The 27,944-nt window shown below is 38.1% G+C and overlaps 1 protein-coding gene across 5 annotated transcripts in view; it reads left to right on the forward strand.

Moving 5' to 3' along the window:
- The window catches only part of LOC5577722 (rho GTPase-activating protein gacF), a 410,293-nt gene that overhangs the window by 210,402 nt on the left and 171,947 nt on the right, over positions 1-27,944 (forward strand). For all 5 annotated transcript variants that reach the window (XR_002500441.1, XM_021844557.1, XM_021844559.1 and 2 more), the window contains one exon: positions 14,114-14,348. Coding sequence is in view for 4 of the 5 variants with exons in the window: in XM_021844557.1 (XP_021700249.1) it covers positions 14,114-14,348 (235 nt within the window). In the remaining variant the exon portion in view is untranslated. The remainder of the gene's footprint in view (positions 1-14,113; positions 14,349-27,944) is intronic.

Here is a 27,944-nt window from a genome sequence, read left to right on the forward strand (position 1 = left end):
ATAAGCCGGAGAAAGAGAATTCCAGTTCATTCCCAGAGTGGCTGCTGACATTATTTCCCTGATGGCAGTCCTTTTACCTCGAAATCGACACTAGCAACTGCTCTGTTCTCCGCTTGTATTGTCGCACCGCCACCAAACCGGATCGCGCCAGTGAGACTCGCGACGCGCCTCAACTCGCGCGATTTTGAAATCAGTTTTTTAGTGTTGCGCTGCATTCTTACGATTTTTATGAACACAGCGCACTATTCACATATTAGCTGCGACGCACGGGGCCCGAGAAAACAATAATTATAAATAAATGTTGGTCTTGATTTCTACCGGATACATAATACTGTTCGGGAAATCGTACCCAACATTGCTGTAGCTGAAATCAGTTCCTGTGGCACGCCTCGTGAAGGTGCAACGGCTCATTTATTCCGGCATTACTTCATTTCCGTCACCGCTTTCTACGAAGGGATATTTGTCCTACGAGGAACACTATCGGGATCACAAAAACAATCCTGCTAAACAAGTGCAGACGAATCTGGTAATTTGGGAAATCATTTCATAAAATTATCAGCGAACCGTGGAAACAAAACAAAAAAAGCGATATGAAATGTCACTTTTCTATCTTCATTTCGGCTTCTCTTTCTCATACGCACACATTCACGCGTGGCTGCGTTTGTTTGCTTTTGGTGCTTACCGAACGGGGTATTAAATTTAATCCGGGATTTTGAAAAATCCGGATTAAATCTAGTACTAACTACGTTGGAGCTTACCACCATTAGACTTTAGACGCACTGAATACGGTAAGAATGATCCAATTCATGTTATGTGTAAATTGTTTAACAATGTTTATTGTCTGTTTGATTTTTCGATTTCAAGTGCAATGTTCAAAAATCGTATTTTAAGATCTAACTTGATGTAAAATTGTAATTAGTGCAAGTAGGTTAGCCGTTCATGTAGACAATAATGTCAGATGGATGAATAATAATAATAATAATAATATAATAATAATAATATTATCAAGCGTGTAAAATACGTCAGACTTCAGTGGGCTGGTCACTTAGTGCGAATGTCGGAAGAAAGAATTGCGAAAATAATATTCAGCAGGGAACCAGGTAGAGGTCGGCGGCTTCGGGGAAGACCACGAATACGCTGGCTGTACGCAGTGGAAGAGGACCTGGCGACCCTAAACGTTCGGGGCAACTGGAGAAGTTTCGCCCAAGACCGACGAAGATGGAGCTCTACAATACGCCCGGCAATGGCGTGACGCTACGCTGTAGCCATCAAGGTATCAAGGTAGGTAAACGAGTAATTTGTAGTCCTTCAACAAATTAACTACTTTGCCGAAGGCACTAGCATTCTAACATAACTCAAACGTAAGTAATAATTCAAATGTAAGTTTGAAATATTTAATGCTAATCAGCACCTCCTAGTTGCCGTTTGTTGAGTTAAGCAGACATGTAGCGTATCTTGATTTAATGAGCAACTTTACGGAAGTAATCATTTTGCCAAATTCTCAGTTTATAAAGATATAGAAATTCATAACTAATATATGGGCTCGACAAAGCAATATTTTTCAGAGCTTGCGTCATTGTCTTGTGAAATTCCCAATTATTCAGTGTCTCAGGGCCCAGATAGCAGTAGTGGTAAACGCGCAGCTATTCAGCAAGACCAAGCTGAGGGTCGTGGGTTCGAATCCCACCAGTCGAGGATCTTTTCGGGTTGGAAATTTTCTCAACTTCCCAGGGCATAGAGTAGTTTCGTACCTGCCACACGATATACGCATGCAAAAATGGTTATTGGCATAGAAAGCTCTCAGTTAATAACTGTAGAAGTGTTCATAAGAACACTAAGCTGAGAAGCAGGCTCTGTCCCAGTGGGGACGTAACGCCATAAAAGAAGAATGTCTACACTATCCCTGTTGCAAATCTTCGCCGAAGAAAATATATTTTTATTTATTACTATTTCTAACATATGAGCGTCCAAAGTTACAAAAATTCGCTGTTTTTTCCATACCTCATCTCACAATCGTTCCTCTCCGTGATAAACCCTCTCTCTTTTGAGTTTTCTTATATTATTATAAGTAAAAATCAGTTAAAATTTCAATCTTGCAAACTGTTTTTCAAGATAGTTGAAAAAAAATCTAAACGCGGAAACACACCAATGTGTGAAAGAAATTCACAAATCTTTTTTTTTCTTTTCTCTTTTTCGGCACTGATCCCAGACGAAGGGAAGTGATGTAATCAAGATGTACTCGTTATGAAATTTTCATTGATATCTGAAAAGATGTTGCTAGCTATTTATAGGAGTTAAAAGCCTCAATAGGAAAAACTGTCAAACATCGAAAACAAAATTTTGAACCTGCTATGAGAGTAGAACCTGTGAATGGCAATATAAAAAGCTGTATCTCGCTTAACAAGATGGTTCACATTCTCCTCTATCTGTGCGCTATTTTCTGCCACTTTGTCCCAATTTGAATACTGTGCTTCCAGAGCCGTCCCAACAACAAGCTCGAATCTTCAAACAATGCAGAAAGAATCCAATCTTCCTGATGGGAACTGTTTGAGCGGTGGCTAATTCCCAACAATGTGCATCCAGCGACAGTCAGCGTGGTTTGATATTTTCCGCCTAGTTTATGATTTATTTACATCGTTTCTCATTCTTTTGTAACGGTCGATTCCCCCCCGAGTTCCTCCCCATTTTTTCCCATTACATGTCGGCCGACTTGTCCTCTGTAAAGGAATGTTGTCGTGTTTAATATGCCGGCACACGATTAAACGGGACATTCATAGAGCAGACAAAGTTCAATGATCCAGTAGACGTGCCGCAGAATACATACTTGTAGAGTACTAGGAGCACGAGGATGTCCTGGAGGCTTATTCGTTCGGAACCGGAGCATATGTTTAAATATTTAATCTATACCACTAGGCCCAGCAGATGGCAATTTCCCTCGCGACGAGTCGCTGGCTTTTGGTTGTATAGAGAAACGAAGTCTCTCCTTGTGTGGCCCATATTTTTCCGTGCTTTTTTTTCGGGCATGTTACACAGAATTTCCACTTATATTTCCACCTCGTCGTATTTACTTCCGTGTCTGCTTTGGAGAGCTTCAATGTTCATTGTTCATGTTTTTGTGCCATTTTCTGCGCCACTACCGAAATGCCAGCAGAAAAGGCAGCCATCTCGAGCCTATATATATTAGGGCGCAGATCTGTTCAAATGTGTCAACGGATTTTCTCACCGAGCCAACGTCTATCCAGGCAGATAAGGCTCAACGAGATAGCTGTTGGTGAAGTCTCCTCTTTCCGTTCACACAATCACAATCTATGGATTAAAAATGCAGTTTAATCCTGCCATCCGTCTCGTCGTCGACGTCGCTTCGAAAAAAAAGGGAAGGGATCCATTCACGGGCAAGTGAACTAGTTTTCGCTTCCGGCCAAACTGTCTCGAGTCCCGAGCTCTGATGAAGGATGAGAAGATAGTGAGAAAAACTGGCATGACTGCACTGATACGATCAACTTGTCGGGGATGTTCGTTAGATAAATCCGCACGATGGTTGTTTGTGGATATTGCTTTTGCAAAATTCTGACGTTAAAGTTAAAGCAAATTTGAGATGATTCATATTTGTGGCGATAATATTATGTGATTTATTGTTCAGACTTTGTTATAATTACAATATTTATTTATGAATGCAGTACACACAATTGATGCTCCAGGAACATTCCTTAAATATTGTTTTTTATCATTGATTGCAATCTTCTACCATCACTATATCATTATATTTCAATTTTGAACTTATAAAAGCCTTTAAAAGGCTTTCTAAGGTTCAAGCAGATCTGTTAAAATTATTCGTTAACCTTTATGTATCCATCCTCTGATTTTGAGGATTTCAAAATCTTTAATCAACTGATGATGAAAACTTTTACGGCTGTTGTTTTTTCAAAGTAAATGATATTCGATCCAGAATAATCGGGCGGAACGGGTTTACCATACGGTTTCGGATATATTCCAAATTCCGTTGGGATATGTTGGGGTCAAAATCTGCAGAAAACGATGCGTCAAATAATTTAACTTGTTCAATAATTATAAAATTTGATTGTGCGATATTTGCCAGAAAACCATTCGCCAGAATGTACCTTTCGGCAGAAAAAACATTTGTCAGAAAGTACCATTCCCCAAAATGGGTCATCGCCTAGACTTTTTTTTATTATAATTTTTTTGTCAAAAAAGTTCAAGTTTGCAATTGTAAGAGCAATAACCGAGTCAGAAAGAAAAGTCAGCAATCTTTAGCTTTCATTTCGTCCAAGAAAATTGAAAATCGGTCAAGCGGTTCAAAAGTTATGATTTTTAAAAAAATAAAAATTTTGTCGCGATTTTTCTGGTCACCCTATTTTGGAAATGGTCACCCTAATAAAAAAAATCCAAAACACGTGTATCCTTATTTCGGATAAGGTACAAAATAGCAAATTTTTACGGAATTCTGTGACCCACTAGATCAGTTTTTCATGGAATGGCTATATATCAAGATTTGTTACAAAAAAACAAATACTGTTTCATTTTTGTTAGATGCACTCTAAGTTGGAGCATGTTATGGAGCAAATTATAACATGATTAAAACAAAATCAGTTTTAATAACAAAGGCTGTTTCAAATTCGTTTCTATTCAAAACAAAATTATAACATAATTTGTTGTTTATACGTGTGTGCTTTTATTAATGCAAAGAAAAAAAAATTCGTTTATGGATAATAACAAAATGAGTTATATATTTGGTTGATTTGAAACATAATAAGCTACATTTTTTTAAATTAAATCATATTTTTTTCACTTTTCTTTAGTGTGAAGGAAATTGTGTTATAATTTTTTGTAATTTTCACTACTAATCAGCCAAAATTATAACAAACTTAACAAAATATTCTTCTTCTTGACATTTACGGCCTCACTGGGACAGAGCCTGCTTCTCAGCTTAGTGTTCTTATGAGCACTTCCAAAGTTATTGAACGAGAGGTTTCATTGCCAAAGTTGTCATTTTTCGCATTCGTATATCGTGTGGCAGGTACGATGATACTCTATGCCCGGGGAAGTCAAGGAAACGAAAAGATCCTGGATCGACCGGAAATCGAACCCAGACACCTTCAGCATGGCTTTGCTTTGTAGCCGCGGACTCTAACCACTCAGCTAAGGAAGGCCCCAAACAAAATATGTTATAATCTAATCAAAAATATAACTAATTTTTTATCTTCTATAACAGACATAAAAAATGTTATTTTCTTAACGTGAAATACAGTCAATCCTCGATAACCCGATATTGAAGGGACAATCGAGTTACGCATCGAGCTACAGAACACAAAACCAGTGCAACTGCGATCCAAGGGATCATCGAGTTAGCCATGAAAACCATTTTTTACTCTGATTCTCTAAATCACGGTGCTTCCCTGACCGTTATTATCAGAAAAAAACTCCATCAAATCTGTGCTCACTAGTCGTTTTCTAAAGCTAATATGCATGTCTGGGCAGAGTTTTAAAAAAGACGTAGGGCCCGTTTTGAAGTTACGCCTTTTTGATTGTATAAGTCCACAAATTCAGAAAAAATCTGAGAGACTTAAACGGAATTTTTTTGGTCGTGATTCAAAGTAGGTGTTTTTTGTAATTTGTAACCTCTGAGGGGCCCAGATAGCCGTAGCGGTAAACGCGCAGCTATTCAGCATGACCAAGCTGAGGGTCGTGAGTTCGATTCCCACCGATCGAGGATCTTTTCGGGTTGGAAATTTTCTCGACTTTCCAGGGCATAGAGTGTCTTCGTACCTGCCACACGATATACACATGCAAAAATGGTCATTGGCATAGTAAGCTCTCAGTTAATAACTGTGGAAGTGCTCATAAGAACACTAAGCTGAGAAGCAGGCTCTGTCCCAGTGGGGACGTAACGCCAGAAGAAGAAGAAGAAGAACCTCTGAGCGGAGTTTTTAATGAGAAGATAGTTGAAATTTTGAGTTAAGCCTTTTTTGAAGTGTAACTTTTAAAATCACTTATTTTGAATAGATTAATTAGGCACTATAATACCGGTAAGCATGTTCAAATGATTTCAATGGCACATTGCACTTACATTTCGTCAGAGTCTTTCACAATTGACTGATTTTTTATAGGCTCAAGCGATATAAGGCACTACGGAGCCAATTTTTTATTGCTTTTATTTACAATTAAATATTGTTATCCCAAATGTCATTACCCCAGAGAAATCACCTTTAACGCACCATTATGCTGAATGCTATTGTCCCGAATTGGTAATTACCTTGACTGACATGATAATGGAATTCGGAGTAATGCAATTATAGGAACTGGAACTCGAGGTTATGGTCTTCAGGTTCATTGATATTCGGGGTAATGAATTTAAAAGGGGTATAATTTAAACAAAAAGACTTATCTTCCAGTTTTTTTTACCGGAAAATCTCAAATTTTTCTGTGGCCGTTTAGGTTACCTGCTGATCTAAATACCATAACAGAGTTTGAATACTACAAAAATTGATGATTTATCTGTAAACTTTTTGCGATCGCAAACTGTGCCTGTGATGTTAAGACTCATACGCTGCTATAATTAGTGAAGATAAACGAAAATAAATCATACTTTGCTAAACAAATTTTTCGTAGGTGACAATGACAAAACATTTAAAATTAGGCCCTATAAGTGCTACGATTGTAAATTCCATTAAACAAAATATTAACGGGTGTTCTATACTTTACATTATTTTTCCATTTTCTATAGCTACTTTCTACATTGTTGATTTCATTTTATTCCATACCCTGCTACTCATAACCGAAAACACAAGTCCGAAAAAAAATCTTTGACATCAACTTGCGCTTCGATAGACAAAATTAATTGTAAGTTAAATCATCTGAATCATCAGTTCATTGCTTCACCAAACTATCCAGAATATTGTTATATAAAAACTAATTTGGTTACAAGACGAAATTGGCTCCGTAATGCCTTATATCGCTAGAGCCTATGGAAAATCAGTCAATTATGAAATACTTTGACGGCATGTAAGTGCAATGTGTCATTGAAATCATTTGAACATGCTTACCCGCATTAGAATTCCTATTTAATCTATTTAAAATTAGTGATTCTAAAAGTTACACTTTAAAAAGGGCGTAACTCAAAATTTAAACGATCTTCTTATTCAAAACTCCGCCCAGAGGATTCAAATAACTAAAAACACCTACTTTGAATCAAATTTGGGTGGTTTATTTCTTCTGATAACCACGGCCAATAGAAATCCGTTTAAATATCTCAGATTTCCTTTGAATTTGTGGACTTATACAATCAAAAAGGCGTAACTTTAAAACGAGCCCTATGACATTCTTTAAAATTCTGCTCAGACATGCAGCTTAGCTTTAGAAAACGACTGGTGAGCACAGATTTGATGGAGATTTTTTCTGATAATAACGGTCAGGGAAGCACCGTGCAATTCAATATCGAGTAACCCAACTATGGGTACATAACAAAATTATATAAGCTTTTGTTATAATGATATAAAGATATTATCGAAAATAGGTTGCTACAAACTTGATGCAGAATGTTGTTAAAATAGCTAAAACATAACAAAAAGTTGTATGAATTGTAACATAAATATAACAAAATATGTTGCAAAACTATCAAAACATATCAAACCCGGTTACAGTAATACCTCCATGAGTCGATGTTCCATGACTCGATATCGACTCATGGAACCATACTAAAAACAAAATTTCATGGTTACTATGATGGTCCATAGAAGCAGCTTTCCAAAGGATTGCTGTTCCATGACTCGATATTTCCATGAATCGAGAGTCCCTTCAATATCGATTCATGGAGGTTTCACTGTATAATGTTTGATACAAAGTATCGAAACTAAAATACTGTTTGATATACGAGATAACAGATTCAGTTCAGATATGAAAATTCTAACAAAACCTTATATTTGGGACAATAGACAGAAAAATGTATGTTTTTATATAAAAAAAGCAATTTAAAATTGGGCTTATGTCGCAACAACTCAGTATTCAATCACATGCAAAAAGTCGATACCGTAATCCGGGGTATCATTGATCAGTGGGGTAACATTGATCGGAATAATTCATCTCGTAAAAAGTTCGTATTATCATTTATGGAACATTTCCAAATCATGATTGGTACTTCTCTTTCTCATATTCAAAAGCTATTAAAAGCGATTTACAAAAATTACGTTCTCACAGTTATTGCAGCAAAAGTTGCCTATTGTATGGCCTTTCGAATGCCACTAAAAGAAAACTATTATCGAAAAACTCCATGAGTTATGGGCATCTAAAGATTTCATAGTTTTTCACTTAAATTTGCTTATAACTTCAAAATCACAAGAATTACAAACTTGCGATGTTCAGCAAAAATGTTTATCTTTACTTCCTTCTTCTGAAGACCACATTCACGTAAAACTGAAAATGAAAAAGTTAGATTTAAATAACTGATTTTTTGGGTCCACCCTATGTTAAAAGTTTCAAAATCAATTTACTTAGCTCAAATGAAGAGTTAGATCAAAAGTGTCTTCGACAAAGTTGTTCAAAATAACATTTTCTAGAAGTTTGCAGAAGAGTGCAGCCACGTACTTCATCAAACAAAAAAGTTTGAGTCAAAATTTTAACTTAAATAAGGGCCACCCTATTTAACTTTTTTCTTAAAAGATGCAAAACTCTATTACGAATAACTTCTCTGAACACATCGAACGTCTAAAATCGACGAGAACAAAGAAAACACTTTTTTTCCGGCTAAATTGTCGATTCGGTCCATTGTGCATTGCGTTTACCTTATGCGTAAATTTGTCAATTTTTCAAAACAATGATTTTAATGGTTGAGAATGACACTACCGAACATTCATGTCTCACATAAATTCTGCAAACGATATGAACAAGGAAAATGCGGTTCGCACTGAAAATGCCTTCGCCAAAAACGATTCCGTTGTCAAAACTTTTATAAATACGCTCAATTAGGTATCATTAACGAATTACTGCTAAGAATGTAGAATTCCCTTAGGCAATTGCCTACCTTTAGACGTATTCCATGGTTCGAGGTGTTTTTAATTTTAAAATAACTCAAAAAGTAAATGACTTGTAAGCGTTTGGCCTTCATATTCGACTTCAGGGGCCATGATTTAAGTAAGTAACGACATTTTCAATATTACCGAACATTGTTTACATAGGTGATTAATGTTACCCCATATCAGTTAAATCAAAAAAGTCGCACAAAACATTTTTTAAACATTCTTAAATCTTTCAAAAAACTAAATACAGTATATAGTCATGAGCTATAGGTGGTAGTACTTGTTTAAAAAATATAAAATTGGCTATATTTGCATTTTTGAACGAATCATTTAAGAAATATTCGAAAAAATGATCAATGTTACCCCGGGTTACGGTAATTAAATTAAGATTATAACATTTTGTTACCACTAGGATGCTTTACCAAACCAAAGAAACTTTTCTTTCATTCTCCCCAAATAAAAAAATATATTTCGCTTTGAAAGTCTTAAACTCTTGTTGATTGAAATGATCCGTATGATAAGACATAAAAATCCAATTATCATAAGTACAAAAAAGGAATATACCCAAATATTTTTTTTTTTTTTTTGAAATGCACAGATGTGTAACTATTTCGTTTTGTTATAAAATTGTAAAAAATAAACAAATAGAAATATATTCAATAAATTAACATAGGGAGCCGGATCCTATTCTTGGCACTTTTGATTCACTTCGGCAGTGGGGTTTTTTAAAAGCTACAGAGCTCATATTTGGCCACAATATGCGTCATACTGTAGCGCTTCTTATAGCAAAGTTCCAGACAATTCTGCCGAAAAAAAAAACATGCCATAGTGAATCATGGAAGTGTCCAAGTAGCTCTGCACCCTATTATTTTTTTTCTATCTTTATTAACGAGATTTTTAGCCCTGGGCTAGTTCATCTCGGGACCAACGGCATTACTTCCCTTCCGAAGGAAGTCGTCACTGAATTTTTTAGTGACTATTTCGGGGATTGGATTCGATCCCAGGTCCTCAGCGTGAGAGGCGTGTTATGTTATGTTTTTGTTTTAATATTTTCTTTGGATAACGGTGCCTAACAAAATTATATCATAATAAGATATGCATATCATGTTCTGATAATGGATAATGGAGGGATTATCAGAACACGTTTAAGAAAACTACTAATAGAACTTATAACTAATAGAAGCCTCGTGGCCGTGCGGTTAGTGTCGTGAGGCATTTAAGCCGTGACATGGGGTGTGGGTGCGATTCCCGCTTCAGTCATTGAAACTTTTCGTCAGGAATGTTTCTCGGCTGTGCCACTGGAGCATGCTTGTCCGTTGTCTAGTGTTAAGTTACAGTCTGTGCAACTAAATGGCTGAAATAATGTCCGTGTCTTTAAAAAAATACTTCGTTTCACTTCTACAAAAGAAAAACTAAAATACTTAAATTACTAGTAAGGCGCGCAAATAACTATTAACTCTAATATATTGCTTATCTTGACAAATAGGCCTATTCCGTCTGCGAAGTTTGTAAGTCTCAAACGAAATAGGCCTATCTGCCAAGATAAGCAACATATTAGAGCTTAAAGTGTTTATTTTTTTCTTTAATTGAAGTGAAGTGTTAAAGTTCAATAATTGGTTCTGTTATAACCCCCACTAGCTCAGAGGGCTTCTAACAAAAATAAAGCAAAATTTGTTGTTTGTGTCAAATGTTGATAAAATTGCGATACAATTTTGTTGTAATCATCTACTCGAGTTACATAACAAGTAACTCAGCACAAGCAGTGCTGGAATACTGTGGAGTCAAATGTCAATCAAAACTGTAGGTACCGTAAAACGAGGTAACTTTGAAAGTTTTTCCAAAGAAAACTTGAATATTGACGCATGTTGTTTCAAATAATTATAGTTTATATTTTTAAAACAAGTACTGGCATCCTAGCTATTGATTGCAGTTGATAGATTGACAAAAGATTTATTTGGAATGAATATATTATTTATCATATAATCGAAAGTCGGTTCTCTGTTTTGGGGTTACTTTGACAATTAAGTATAAACCGAACAAAATTGAATGAATTACGTACCATTTAAAGGGAATTGCATACCTCTAGGCGTTTAACGTTATATGGAAATTTCTGACTTAGATTAAAAAAATGGTCCCAGTATGTGAAAATGCTTTTCGCTAAGAGATTTGAGACCATATTCAAGTTCTATGATAACTAGGCTGTCGAAGATAAGTGACCAGCTATTCAAAACTACATCAAATAATGATCGTCAAACAGATTGTTTGTAAGCGTTTTGAAAATGCTGAAATCGTATCAATTTTTAATATTCGTATAATTAAACCTCAAATGTTTTCGATTCAAATGAAATTAGCTTTGACATGAAGTGTCATACTAATATTCTTTAGTAATGCATTTGTTTTGCTTAACCGATTAACAGAAATTATGATATTTCGTTTAGTATGTGGTGGGTAACACACTATCAAAGCTACCCGCATTATCAAAGATACCCCGTTTTACGGTATATCACAGTACCGAGACTGTAACGTTTCAGTAAAATTATTATATGAGAACCATACATTTTTACGCAGAATAGTAGCTACTACTAGTACAGCTACTCGGTATTTCATATCTCGATATCGAGTTAGAGAACCATAGTAAAAGTTGGTTTTGATGGCTAACTCGATGGTCTCTTGAATCGCAATTGCACTGGTTTTGTGTTCTGTAACTCGATACCTACCTGCCTAACTCGATGGAATCTCCAATATCGATTTATGGAGAGTTGGCTTTAGTTTAAATTCCTGCATGTATGTATCTACTGATACAATCTGTATTCTGTATGACAAGTTCTATCTTTTAAGCTAATATTTCCGACGATAAAACTGAAAGTTTTTATGTCCCCCTAGCTAATCAACAAAGTCATTTCGATGGCTGATGATGAAACCAGCAGCGCATTGTATTCCAATCGGCTCGCAAATGTTCCCCATCGGAATTTGCTAAAAACAGAAGATATACAGCAGGACGATTGGTTGGCTGGTCAGTATATTGCATAGTTGCCCTGTCTGAAGCCGGCAAAATTGCGGTATGGGAATAGTTCAAACGCGGCTGGTTCATTTTAATGGAGTTTTGCGGTTTCATGGGGTCTTCGTTTTTATGTGGTATCGTTGTGCATATGAAATTTAGGGGGGAATCGTTCCACTGACATACTAAAGATGGGAACTGGACAGAGATGACACGTGTCACCGCAACAAAAGAGATGTCCGAGAGACAGAATTAGGTATTGATAGCATGACCTATATTCAATGTGAAACGTTCATTCTTGCTAGTTTAATAGTATTTATTCTTCTTAATAGACCACTGCCCGCTGCTTCGAATATGTCGGAAATGTAGTTCTGTTTCTAATTGTTTTCAAGTTCTTTTCTTCAAGCTTCTCATAATGGTATGATCTGTTTATGGGCTGAGTGGTTAGAGTCCGCAGCTACAAAGCACAGCCATGCTGAAGGTGTTTGGGTTCGATTCCCGGTCGATCCAGGATCTTTTCGTAATCGAAATTTCCTTGACTCCCTGGGAATAGAGTATCATCGTACCAGCCACACGATATATGAATGCGAACATGGTAAATTTGGCAAAGAAAGCTCTCAGTTAATTACTGTACAAGTGCTCATAAGAACTGTAAGCTTGGAGGCAGGCTCTGTCCCTGTAAGGACGTGTAATGCCAAGAAGAAGATGATCTGTTTATCCTAACATATTCTAATTTCACTCATCAACAGAAAGGAATAACCATGATGTAGAATAATAAAAACTCTATTCCCAGAAATCGATTTTCTTAACACAGAGTGCAAGACACATATAAACTTTCCCGCACCAAAGCTCGAAGCATGCGGAAATGCACCGCATAATCTGCACCCAGAGCAAGCACAGGAGAAAACTGATGAAAATCGAAATCGTCGCGACGACTTTTTTTTGCTCCACGGCCAGACGACTTTTCTCCACAACACCGTTCTCCACGGCGTAAACGAGCTTCTGGTTTGCGATTCTACGCTGCCGGTTTATATATGTTGGTAGTTATGTCTGGCATGCATCGACTCCTTGCACGGGTGCACATTTCTGCATCCCAAAAACTACGCGAGGTTTTTTCTTTGTCTGAGCTTTTTGTCTGGAAAACAGCAGAAAATCGGTTCCGTCGTTGTTTTCCTCGTAGGAAAAAGTCGGGAATGCAAAAAACTACGTTCTTGAACTATCGACTACTGGCAGCGACCTATCGGATCATTGCATATGCTGGGTCTCGGCCAGAGTGGAACTCCGTAAGCTGCTGTGGAACTAATTGAGATAATCGATAAACTACGTGCGGTGGAGAGTCGCTAAGGGCGGTAAAATAAATCTTTCTTTGCTCCGCTGTCACATAAAACACGAAACACTTTAAAATGCAGTTAAAATTTAATACGGCAATCAAATCTGTACGGAGTGCGGAACACTTGAGTGATTTAATCCCCAAAGCAACATCATGGCGTCCAAAATAATGATCACACAATACATTACTGATTCGGCATCCGGGCTCTAGAAAAAAAAAATCCGTAAAACGGAGGAGCTTTAATATCTTTTTGTACCATCTGTGTTTTCATTTATTATGTTTAACAAAACTTAGTTTCTTAGTTTAGTGTTTTTCTTGACCGATTAATAGATATTGTGCTATTTCACTAAAAAAGTTGTGGGATGCGCGTTACCCGCATTATCAATGAGACCTCATTTTACGGTACTTGCTTATGGTCAAACCGGAAGCCAATTGGAAAGAACAATGGGACTTGATTTATCTCGCCCGAAAGTTGGTGCGAATTATTCCCGAAGCGCAAATGAAAGATGGATTTGTTCTTTCATTCGTTTCTTGTTCGCCACAAGATTACCATTTGCATTCAGATTTGAATTATGCTCACTGCGGTCGTATTTTTCGTCATATTTTATGCATTCAGATGTTGTTTTCGCTTTCAGCGGTTCTGCGCTGTTTTACGGTACAAAAACTTTTATTTTAAACTTTCGCATTTCGTGCAAACGTGCATAACCGTCGTCAGCGCATTCATTTGATTGGAGAAATTTCCTTTGCCTTTTTCAGGATATCCCCGAACACGTCACCCAGCCGAAGGACCAACAGCACCACAAGTAGCAGTAGCACCAATCGCAGCCCAGTTCATCACAGCAGCAACATAAGCCACAGTCAAAGTCACAGCGAGTGGCGAACGAGAAATCTGGTGAGAAACTCCGACTCAATTAGCAGTTCGACGACGAGCGACAAACCCTCCTCCAATGACAATACGGTCATTGCCAAGAGTCCTACCCAGACGACACTGGTGAGTTGTGACGGAATAATTATGTTTGGGCGACCATGCGTCTCCATCGAAATGCTTTGAATGAATATTTTCTTTAGTTTTAAGAGTGTGATTAATGATTGCGACTGATAAATTTCGGATGAAGTGTAGAACATATCTAGAAAAAAGCAAATGTATTTTAGATATAGAAATTGATTACATAGTCTGAAAGGTTTTGACCTTTCTTTGGAAAACACACTGCACAATAGTCGGAAAAAAATAAAGCATGGCCAAAACTAATTTAATTGCCTTAATCGAAAAAAATAGTGATCTGAATATGTTATTTTCTGTTTATTGTTTCGAAAGGGACTATTCACATATTACGCCCTTTTGAACCTTACTTATAAACAGGGGAAGGGGTGGTAAAATTAACTCCTTAAAGATGTCATCTTGTTTCTGATAGAAAAACGAGGAGTTTGGCTCTATCGCACAACATAAAAAACAACATAAATAGCAGCGACACGACCTCAGACTAAAATAGCTAAATTTCAACATATTTTTATCGTTAGCACAAAAACGATGCAAATGTTCATTTTACCTGCACTACGTGGTTAAAATGAACAGCTGTTGGTAGTAAAACGTTATGCAAAAAACGTGAGCAAACAATTATTTCTAAAAAATTTCATTGGATTACCGAAAACATATCCATTAATGATTGTTACCCATTCAATCATAATTCAGGTATCAAATTTGACATCATATCATAACGATATTCAAAACGCTGAAAAATCTCAAGACCTCCGAGCTTAAAGTAACGTTAGTTCTAATATTCGAACGTGATTTTCTAGAATTTCACTTCAATTGACCTCCGTATCAACCCGAACACTCCGATTTATGCTCTAAATCGTCCGTGCATGATGAAAATTCACCGATTTTTTTTTCTCGGTAAAAGATACAGTGTTCATTTTACCACCCCTTCCCCTACGCGTTTTTATTAATAATGCAGCAATTTGACTGTAAGAAAGACAATTTTGTTATCAAGTTTGATCGTATTTGATTCATACACGTTGAAGAGTGGGCATAGATATTTTACGTATACGGATACGTATGCATTAGAAAACTATCACTTATGCCATGAAATATTAGCCAAAAATTACCCTACAAAACTCAGCAAAAAACTTAAACGGTTTTTGTAAAAACTAAAGATGTTTTTGGTGTGTATTATTCGAAATGGCGTCAGTGAGAGTTGTTTTTCAAGTTAAGAAACATCAAATTTACACAGTTTAATGTTGAACAATATCAAAACTTCAATCAAATATTTTGTTCATCCTCATGCTCGATACCTGATACCTCGATGATAGTGCATAAAATAGTGCATAAAATAAGCGAAATATTGCATTCCCAAAAAATGAAATTTGTTTGTTTGAGAATTTGAGAAAAATCAAAGATTTTTTTGCAATTTCTCATCGTAATAGGCTGTTTTTATCACGCTATCTCATCATGGAAAGGCCTACTTTCCCGCATTGTTGTATGAGTCTATAACCCAACTGAAAAACGTATGGTAATGACTCATTACGCAACGCATTTTAGTTGCATAATGGTTCATTACGCAACGCTTTTCAGTAACGTAATGAAGCACATATGATTTATATAACTATCATTCTTAGAAAAACGAAGAAGTCTATGAATTTTCGTTCTTAGGATTTGTGTAATTACCGTCAAGCTACCATTCACCGTGCATTTAAGAAAAATTTGCAGTTCAAAAAATTATATAACTTTTCCAAATAATTTGAAGCGTATTAGAATACCACTATGTAGCGTACAATTATATAATAATTCAGGGAAAAATCTAAAACTAGTGATGCATAACTAAAAATTACTCAAAAATTATGTTTGAAAATCTCATGTTAAGGTCGCCTCGTACCGTTCTATGTCACCATTTACCGTGCACACTAGTGCACCATTCACCGTGCGTATAGATTTCGTCATGATTTAATTTTGTTTCTTGAAGAAACGTTGTTGATGGAGCAACTATGTTGCTAATAGTGAGCGCACTCATTTTTAAGACTGTTCAAATCTTCATTTACAATAAAATCCATAAAAAGTTTAAAAATTGGCTAAATAATTATTTTTTCATTAAAATCGTTATAGGAGGTTTGACTGTATTGTCCAAATCATTCCATAATCACTCAAAAACTAAATATGAAGTAGTGTTGGGGATCGTCACCAGGACAGGTATAACGCCTTTTAGCAGCTTGTCTGTAGCGCAGCTTAAAGCTAGAAGTTTATTGATTTCCATTAGCAACATAGTATGATTATATAGTTAGGCTTTTCTTACATTTCAGTACGCTTTCCTTGCCCGGTAGATTTTATGATGATCAATTCCCAACAGAAAATTCAAATCTATAATCATGTACGTTATAGGCAATAATTCAGGATGAAATTCAATTCAAACTTACGATTAATCTATAATTTTCTCAGACCCAGATAACCTAATCTTCTCGGCAACTTGGCAGTCGAAATCGATTAACCCTGAATAAACAATAAATCATTGAATTTAACTGATTTTACGCAATATATATAGTATCAAACCTCTTCTAATATTCAACAGTAGATTTTCAATAGTGAATCTCCAAATAATAGTTAAATAAAAGGTTTAAATCTATTTGCCACTCAACAGTTCGACTACACGTTGTTATATCTTTATGCTCCTTTCTGACAGATGACTTTATCTTTCGTGGGATGGTGGACGTCGGACAAACCGATCTCGACACTCACACTATCGTTATCAGTTGTCGCACAGTGGGTCGGCAACATACCCCCTCCCGTGTGACTTCGAGATTCAGCAATCTTTGCCACGCCCAACTCGCCGACATCTAGCAATGCCAGCTTCACAGCCGCTCTTGTTAACACTCCATTTGCTGTTTGCACCATAGCTTTACGTACCTGACCATCTTTACTTCTCATGACCTGGACTATTCTACCTCTTTCCCACCCATTTCGTTTGGACTCGTCGAACACGATGACTAAATCACCTTCTTTCAAAGGCCTTACAGGATGGTGCCATTTTGTGCGCCTTGCTAGTTCTGGCAGGTATTCGCGAATCCATCGTCTCCAGAACTCGTCCACAAGATTCTTGGCTAGCTTCCAGCTATCTCGAAGCGTTGCATAACTTTCGTCTAGTTTAGCAGGTGGTTGAACTATTCCTCGTGTTCCATACAGAAGGAAATGGTTGGGTGTTAAAGCTTCGTCATCCACCGAATCTAATGGCACGTGTGTCAGAGGTCTTGAATTTACAATTGCTTCCGCCTCCAAAGTGACAGTTTCTAACACCTCATCACTAGGGTGGTGAGGGTGGTCACTAATCGCTGACATCGCTGTTTTTACTGAGCGAATTAATCTTTCCCAGGCCCCACCCATGTGGGGCGCAGCAGGAGGGTTAAATACCCAATTAGTTCGAGCATTTGTGAATGTCGCAGAACATTGTTCGTTGATTTTTTGAAGCTGCTCTTTCAACAAATTGTTTGCGCCAACAAAATTTGTGCCGTTGTCTGAGTAAATAGTTTCAGGTGCCCCTCTACGTGCCACAAATCTTCGAATGGCCATCAGACATGATTGGGTGGTCAGGCCATGGGCTACCTCTAAATGGATCGCCCTTATTGATAAGCATGTAAATAACACGACCCAGCGTTTGACAATGCTTCGACCTTGCTTCACCATAAGAGGACCGAAATAGTCGATACCAGTATTGGTAAAGGGTCGGATGAATGACGTCAAACGAACCGCAGGAAGTGGAGACATGAGAGGAGGATGTGGAGCTGCCTTAACTATGCGACATTTTTGGCAACTTCTGGTTGTCCGCTTAATCAAGTTTCGTAGAGCCGGGATACAGAAACGCTGTCTCATTTCATTCAGCACAGTTTCGTTATTCGCATGGAGGAATTGACGATGATAACTATCAACAAGAAGCTGTGTTACATAGTGATCTTTTGGTAGGATAATTGGAAATTTAGTTTGGTCACGAATATTTGGTGCCGATTTTATTCTGCTGTCCATCCGAATAATGCCTTCGCTGTCGAGAAAAGGTGACTGCTTCCACAATGGACTTGATTGGTCCAACATCTTCAGCTGCTCAGGATTTTTGCTATTGTGGTGTAATGTTACATACTCATCTGGGTAGCTCTCCATTTGTGTTTGTTTCCATAAAATATTCTCCGCATTACGAAACTCTTCGCTTGATAACCACGGTGGTAACTGTTGCCCTTTAAACCTTTTCACAGCTCTCAACGCGAACGCAGTTGCCCGAAGTAATCTTTGCCACGTGGAGAAGCGAACAACATCAACAAACGGTTGAGAAACAACATGATGATTCATGTAGACGGCACGAAGTTCCTCTGTGACGGGTGCTGTATAATTCTTTTGCACTGGCCAGGACTCCTCCGGTTGCTTCAAGAAGGATGGTCCACTAAACCATCTACTCTCACAATCAAATTTAGGGCCAGATCCCCATTTTGTTGCTTCGTCTGCCACATTGTATCTTGATTGTAGATGTCTCCACTCGTCGACAGTGGTCAGGCTGAGAATCTCACCAACCCGATATGCTACGAATGGATGGTAACGTCGACTATCTGAGCCCAGCCAAGCCAAAACGGTTGAAGAATCGAGCCAAAGAAATCGGTTATAAAGAGGGATATTCAAACTTTTACAGATATTATCCATCAGTCGACTACCGATCAAAGCTGCCTGTAGCTCTAGACGAGGGATGGAAAGTGGTTTAAGAGGCGCTACCTTTGACTTTCCAGCCACTAGTGCACATCGTGGAAGTCCACGATCAATGATCCTTAAATACGTAACACAAGCATATGCCTCTGCACTCGCATCCACAAAAACGTGAATTTGTGTGTTCTCTAGCGCATTTCGGCTCGCATTACTGAAAAAACATCGTGGAACTTGCACACTATTCAAATAAGCCAAAGATCGGCTCCATTTGTTCCACAGGTCTTGAAGATTCGCTGCTATCGGTTCATCCCAATCTGTTCCCGATCGCCAAATATCCTGCATGAGAATTTTACCTTGTACTACGAAATGCGTTATTAAACCGAGGGGATCAAATAGTGACATTACAGTACGTAGTACTTGTCTTTTCGTCGGAACGGTTCGTTCCGTGATTAGATTTTCAATGGCAGGATTCAGCGAAGACTCGAAGGTGAATATGTCGGTTTGCGGCTTCCATACCATTCCGAGGACGCGTTCTTTCTGCTCGGTTTGGTCCAAGTTCATAGACTTAGTCTTGGTGTCACTATTTTCTTCTACTCGAAGCAAGACATCGGGAGAATTCAAGATGAAATTACGAATTTCGAATCCCGCCTGAGAATGGACGAACTTCACCTCATTCCAGCGGTTGACAGCCTCGTCGACAGTGTCAACACTGTCTAGATAATCATCCACATAATGACTATTAATAATCGCATCAACTGCTTCTGGGTATTGCACCTCAAATTCTCTAGCATTTTTGTTTTTAACAAATTGAGCTGAACTCGGAGAGCATGTGGCTCCAAAGGTTGCCACGTCCATTACGTAGACCTTCGGGGACGTGTCAGGTGAGGTTCTCCTGAGGAATCTTTGCGCCTGTTTATCAGCTTGACGAATGAATATCTGGTGGAACATTTCTCTAATGTCACCGCAAATAGCAATGTTCCGTTGTCTAAATCGTAGGAGAATTGCGGTTAATGACGTCAATAAATCTGGTCCTTTAAGGAGCATATCGTTAAACGATACTCCACAGGCGCGTGCCACCGCATCCCAGACAAGACGAATTTTGTTCGGCTTTTTGGGATTCTGAACAACTCCGAGGGGTAAGTACCAAATTCTTCTTGGGTCAACGGAACGTTTTTCTTCTTCCGTCAACTGGTGGGTATAGCCCTTTTTCTCGTACTCTGCTATTTGTCTATGGACATTTTCCTTAAGCACCGGATCTTTGGACAGCCGTTTCTCCAGTTGCACTAATCGCTTCTCCGCCATCCTATAACTGTCCGGAAAAGTAACATTATCGTATTTCCAGATAAGACCTGTCTCAAAGGCGTTGCCTATCCTATGCGTAGTGTCCATCATAATCTGCTTCGCACGTTTATCAACCTCAGCTTCGGGCTTCACTGTTATGCTCGCTTCCTCGATTCCAAAAAATGTTTTCATTTGTGCATGGAGTTCTCTGTTTTCCATATCCAAGTGGTAATTCAGAAGTTCTACCGATACGTTTGTACTACATTGTTTGCCAAAAATACACCATCCTAATCGCGTCTTCGCAGCTACAGGATCGTTGACTTTGCCCTCACGAATCTTCAATGTCGAAAGAAGGCGCGCATGTTCCATCCCAATAATGATTCCCGGACACGCTCTTGAGTAGCTCTCAACTGGTAATCCTCGGAGGTGAGGATAAATGCCTTTCAATTCATCATAGTGCAATGTTTGGTTTGGCAGATTCAATTTCTGGACAGTCCGTACATTATTCAGTCGGAAACAAGTTCCCACACCTTCGCCGGAGATTATGATGGAAACACGTTTCGAACTCTTTTCTTCTCGGCTGACATTTCCCGTCCAGCTCAGCCAAAAGGAGTCAGTTGGTCCATCAACACCAAGCTTCGTTGCTATTGCAGCCTCCATAAGCGTAGAAGATGAGCCATCATCCAAAAACGCATATGTACGCACGCACTGTTCGTCCACTCCCTTGATTATGACAGGTAGGTAACGGAATAGTGTACTTGGTATTACGTGGTGTAAGTTTTGATGCACAACCGGTCCAATTTCCGGAACGCTGAGTTCTACGCTAGATCGCTTACTGTTTCTGTCCATGTCGTTAGGATGTAACAGTGTGTGGTGTCGTAAGCGGCAACCCTTAACTCCACATTCTCTAGCAGAACGGCAAGGCCACCGTCGATGGGGTACTAAACATATTCTGCACAATCCATTTTGACGCATGGCTTTCCATTTCGCATCTATATCCAACGCTTTAAAGTGCCTACATTCATGTATCTCGTGACTTACATTGGAGCAATAGAAACATTTCTTTACTACGTATTGCTCTGCCAAATGGTGACCTACAAGCTCATCGTCTATGGGGACATCTTCAGTGTGCGTGAACAATTTCGATCTATTGCGCGTTCCAGCTGACTTTGCGGATTTTGATGCAACTGATAGATCCGGTAATGTCACGTCGGAGGCAGTGTTTACAAGTTCAGTCATGAAGTTCCCGAAGGTTGATAAGTTAACGACTGGACTGGCTCGTTTGAACGTAGACCATTGCATTTTGTAAGATGCTGGTAATTTCTCGATCAGTTCATGCAGCAGCATGGGATTATATAGATGATCATTCAATCTTGAAATCTGCATATGATCCACAAGATCTTGCACAGCTAAGCCAAATTCGATAACCGTTTTAAGATTATCCGCTTTCGGTGCTGGGACTTCCCGGAGCTTATTTAATAGTGAATGGATTAATACTTCCGGCCTTCCAAACAACCTTTGCAGTGTACTGATGACAAGGGGAACTGAGTCAGGTAATAATAGACGACTTTTTACTGCTGCCAGTGCAGCTCCTTCCAGACAGCGTTGAAGCCTTGATAAATTTTCGGCATCGGAATATCCACAGGCTCGTGTGGTGTTTTCAAAGGCGCTCAAGAAAATTGGCCACTCCTCAGGGTCCCCGGTGAACTTGGGCAAATCTCTCGACATAACCTGGCGTGCCGCAAGCTGTACTGGAGATGGTCCATAATTTAAAGAGCCAGAATGTCCAGGAGACGATTGGTCATTACGATAATTAGAGGTAAATTGAAGTCCTGCTGCTTCCCCCGTGTAGTTCCTGGCTGGAGGATTTTCGTAAGCCGCCGTACATGCTGGTCGATGTGAACTTGGCATACTGTGCGTTGGAGCAGCTGATCTACTAATCTGGCAAGAGTCCGTTGTCATAACTACTGGCGCCGGTTGAATTGAACTAGTAGCTTGTCGTTGATAAAGTGCTGTGTTTCTTGAAATATTAGTCACCACGGGAGCGAATTCTGATATATCCATGGGAATACGCGAGATAGATGTACGTTGTCCAATTTCTCCTGATGGGTTACCTTGACTGTGCGAGAACTGTGGTGTAGACGAGGAATTTGGCGGCACTCGCATGTTGCTTACACGTTGTGTTATGGCTTCGGACATGGATGTTGTAGGTTGAACAGCTCCAGATGATCGACTTACATTAGCTAGCACTGCTAATGTATCGTTTCCCACGATAGACGTTGGAATCGTTGGATTTTGGACACCGGTTGGTGTAAGATTGCGCGGGATTCCTCCAGCATCTTGTTGTGAATCACGTTCCCTACTAAGCCAATCTCGCACCTTTTGACTACTTGTCCGACTTTTGACGCTACTTTTTCCACTCACGCTATCGTTATCATCCGATCCTGCCAACAGCAACTCGAACTTCTCCTTCAAGTAACAGCATTCTTCCTCCATTCGTTTCTTACGAATCATCTCTTCTTCTTCCATTGCCCTCTTCCTAGCCGCGTCCTCTTCTTCTTGGTGCTTTAGTCGTAGCTTGCGTTGTTCTTCGAGTAGCTGAAGTTGCAGCTGTTGACGCTGAGATATTCCACTTTGTCCTGATGCACGAGACGTTCCAGACTTTCGACTGCGAGTTTTGGAGTTCAGTTCCAGGAGACACTTCTCGCATTTCCAGCTACGCTCCGGGTCGGCGATTGACTCGGTTACACCAGCACAGTCGTAGTGGACCCAAGTCTCACACAAATCACACCCGACCATGTTGTTAGCGGAATCAGACCGGTTACACTTACCGCAGTTGTGATTGTCCTTTGGATCTGTTTCAGGACTCATTTTGGCACAGCGATCAGATGAAATCTTTAAATATGTTGGGGATCGTCACCAGGACAGGTATAACGCCTTTTAGCAGCTTGTCTGTAGCGCAGCTTAAAGCTAGAAGTTTATTGATTTCCATTAGCAACATAGTATGATTATATAGTTAGGCTTTTCTTACATTTCAGTACGCTTTCCTTGCCCGGTAGATTTTATGATGATCAATTCCCAACAGAAAATTCAAATCTATAATCATGTACGTTATAGGCAATAATTCAGGATGAAATTCAATTCAAACTTACGATTAATCTATAATTTTCTCAGACCTAGATAACCTAATCTTTTCGGCAACTTGGCAGTCGAAATCGATTAACCCTGAATAAACAATAAATCATTGAATTTAACTGATTTTACGCAATATATATAGTATCAAACCTCTTCTAATATTCAACAGTAGATTTTCAATAGTGAATCTCCAAATAATAGTTAAATAAAAGGTTTAAATCTATTTGCCACTCAACAGTTCGACTACACGTTGTTATATCTTTATGCTCCTTTCTGACAGATGACTTTATCTTTCGTGGGATGGTGGACGTCGGACAAACCGATCTCGACACTCACACTATCGTTATCAGTTGTCGCACAGTGGGTCGGCAACAAGTAGTTTAATGACGAAATTACAATAAATCTAATATTACCGAATAATTTCATGCCTTTTACACTAATGCACGGTAATAGGAACCATACATACTGAGAGGGATCCATTCACCGTGCATTTGGGTTTCGACTGAAACCCAATATAAAATTCTTATTTGCATAAAATCTCATTGCTCATACGATGAAATACATCTTACTAATAGTATCCACAATGAAAACTTTTTGAAATTTTGAAACAAAAAATCATACTCCATCGTTAAAATAAAAAATGTGAATTTTTGGTGTTTCTACTAAGAGTGTTGAAAAATCTTATTATCAAACAGAATTCACATGATTTTTACTACATAAACTAGGTTTTCAAAATGCTTAGTGACAAAAACTACTTCATTTCATCAGTTTTATCTTATTTCGCTGACAAAAAAATAATTTGTGAAAATTGTATGAATATTCTGTAGGAATTTGTATATGTGCACGGTGAATGGAGGCCGCACGGTGACTGGTGACTTAACGGTATCATTATTTTATTGTTGCAAGGAAATTTCGACGCATCCTACAGCAACAGTTGAAGATTTACATCCTCCATGCCTCTTCATAACATAACTGTCTACCCCAGAATCTGCCAGTAGAGACGTGGACGATTGACGTAAGCAGTAATCTGTGTAATCCGCTGGTGACGGTGGTTTCATAAATTCTAAATTGGATTTCTTCTTGAAATTTTCAAGAAGAAATTTTCTCAAGAATTTTACGAAAAAGTGTACTAGAATTCTTCTAAGGATCTTTAAAGCCGTCATCAAGGTATTTCATCAAGGATATATCAAGGCAGTGGCGTGCCCACGAAGGATGGTATCAGTTTCAACCTTCTGAGAAATAATGTCGATGTGTCGATTAACTTTACGTCACGCCGAAGCCAAATAAGATATTGGCGGCGCATTATTCAGCAGTTAACACTACGCTGGTGATTTTTTTCTCGACGATAAATCATTCCGGTAGGGGGGTCTGTAGCCTTGAGGTTACGCTTTCGCTTCATAAGCGGAAGGTCAAGGGTTCGATTCCCAGCCCCACCATAAAAAACCCGTCCAGCCACCAGAAGACGCCTCACGGAGGACCGTGCTTTGGGGAGCACATCCATCCTCCGTCAGTATCAGATGGTGACTGAGACAAACTGACCCTCTTCGCAGGCAGCTAGCCTCACTAACAGCAGAGCTCTCTCCTACCTGCTCGGTGTGAGAGTAAAAAAGGAGGAGAGAGTGAAAGCAGAAGAAGCAGTAAAGAAGCTACAGATCAACTGATTTCGGCACTTCTAGAAATCCATCTACGATTGATTTGATCTTAACTGACTCTAGTCATCTTTGTAGTCAACTGATTACTCATGCTGATTTTGATTCTGATCATGTCCCTGCTACATTTAAAATATCCCAAGAAGCGATTCTCAATCCTATCAGCTCCACTTTCAATTATTTTCGAGCAGACTGGAATATATATGAAACATTTATTGATTCTAATCTTGATGTTAATATTCCCTTACAAACAAAACTTGATATTGACAATGCTCTTGAAACTTTAACAAATTCCATTGTTGAAGCCAAGAGCATTGCAATTCCAAAATGTGAAGTAAAATTTTAATCCGTGATTATTGACGATGATCTTAAACTCTTGATCCGTCTTAAAAACGTGAGGAGAAGGCAATTTCAACGCACTCGTGATCCTGCTATGAAAATTATATGGCAGGATTTGCAGAAAGAAATCAAGAAACGTTTTGCTCAATTAAGAAACAAAAATTTTGAAAATAAGATATCTCAATTGGACCTTGACTCTAAGCCCTTTTGGAAATTATCTAAAATTTTGAAAAAACCTCAGAAGCCAATACCGGCATTGAAAGAGGAAAACAAATAATTACTAACTAATTGTGAAAAAGCTCAAAAACTTGCTATGCAGTTTGAAAGTGCGCACTATTTTAATTTAGGACTTACTAGTCCAATTGAAAATCAAGTTACTCAGGACTTCGAAAATATTCTCAATCAAGAGAACGCTTTCGAAAATGCCTGGGAGACAGATTTGGAAGAAGTGAGAACTATTATTAAAAAATTCAAAAATATGAAAGCTCCTGGCGATGATGGAATTTTCTACATCCTCATCAAGAAACTTCCAGAAAGTAGCTTATCATTTTTAGTTGATATATTTGACAAATGTTTTCAATTAGCATATTTTCCTGACAAATGGAAAAACGCTAAGGTTGTTCCAATTTTAAAACCAGACAAAAATCCTGCAGAAGCTTCTAGCTATCGTCCAATCAGTTTGCTATCCTCCATCAGTAAACTTTTTGAAAAGGTTATTTTGAACAGAATGATGGCCCACATCAACGAAAATTCAATTTTTGCCAATGAACAGTTCGGATTCCGCCACGGACATTCGACCACTCATCAACTTTTACGTGTAACAAATTTGATCCGTTCCAACAAATCTGAAGGCTATTCTACTGGTCTTGCTCTTCTAGACATAGAAAAAGCATTCGACAGTGTTTGGCATGAAGGTTTGATTGTAAAAATAAAAAACTTTAATTGTCCAACATACATTGTTAGAATAATTCAAAGTTATCTGTCAAATCGTACACTTCAGGTTAATTATCAGAACTCCAGATCTGAAAGACTTCCTGTAAGAGCTGGTGTTCCCCAAGGCAGCATTTTGGGACCAATATTATACAATATGTTCACATCTGACTTACCTGAGTTACCTCAGGGATGTCAAAAATCCTTGTTTGCGGATGACACAGGCCTCTCCGCCAAAGGACGAAGCCTGCGTATCATCTGTAGTCGATTGCAAAAAAGTTTGGATATTTTTTCTTCATACTTGCAAAAATGGAAGATTTCTCCTAATGCTTCCAAAACTCAACTAATAATATTCCCACATAAACCAAAAGCTCTTTATTTGAAACCTTCAAGTAGACGATGAGAGGGGTTCCAATAAATTGGCCAGCTGAAGTTAAGTATCTAGGGCTCATGCTAGATAAGAATTTAACTTTCAAAAATCACATTGAGGGCATTCAAGCCAAATGTAATAAATATGTAAAATGTCTCTATCCCCTTATTAATATAAAATCAAAGCTTTGTCTTAAGAACAAGCTCTTGATATTCAAACAAATTTTCAGGCCAGCCATGTTGTATGCTGTACCAATATGGACTAGCTGTTGTAATACCAGGAAGAAAGCTCTGCAGAGAATTCAAAATAAAATTTTGAAAATGATTCTGAAGCTTCCTCCCTGGTATAGTACCAATGAGTTACATAGAATATCCAATGTTGAAACATTGGAACAAATGTCGAATAAAATAATTAATAATTTCAGGCAAAAATCGTTACAATCTTCTATTGCCACGATTAATGCGTTATATGTTTAGGTTAAGTTAGGTTAAGTATATTAAAAACTTTTTTTTCTCTTATAAGCAGGTGAAATCAACTCACCTGTAAAAAATCTGAACTGCTACGGCAAATGAAATGTAATATGTTGTTAACAAAATGTTAATTAAATCTTAAATTTGTTTTACCAAATTAGGATGATAGTGTTGTCAAATCAGAACACCTAGATATAAGAAATGAATGTAATGTTTGGAATGATACTAATAAAGATATTGAAAAAAAAAAAATGCTGATTCCGGCACAGTAGTGGCCACGAGCACAGAGTGCCTTAAAAAAAATCATTCCGGTCGAAAAAAATCGATACTATTTCTCCAAAAAAAAAGGATTTTTCATCGAGAATCCTTTCAAAGATTCTTCCGAGCATTGTAACAGGTGTTGTTGCTTAGTTCGTACGTATTGGATTAGAAGTTGAAGTTACAAAATATGTAACAAAGTATCCTTTACATTGAACAAAATATGTTATAATATAACCTTTATCCAGCCAACATACATTCCACATGCTTAAAAAAAACAAACTGAAATGTGCATAACTTTTTTGTTTATCGATGGATTTTATTGAAATTTTCAGAACTATCCGAAAAACTCTTAGAGCTAATAGTTCGGGGGAATATGGTCCAATAGGTTCCAAAGTTATTCCGGATTGTATTGGCCAAATCATCCATTCAACGGATATCTCAAAATCCATAAGGCTGGTTTCTTTGGCAAATTTGAGGAGCAAAT

Source organism: Aedes aegypti, chromosome 2 (assembly GCF_002204515.2).
Source record: "Aedes aegypti strain LVP_AGWG chromosome 2, AaegL5.0 Primary Assembly, whole genome shotgun sequence".
In the NCBI taxonomy this organism is placed as follows: domain Eukaryota; kingdom Metazoa; phylum Arthropoda; class Insecta; order Diptera; family Culicidae; genus Aedes; species Aedes aegypti.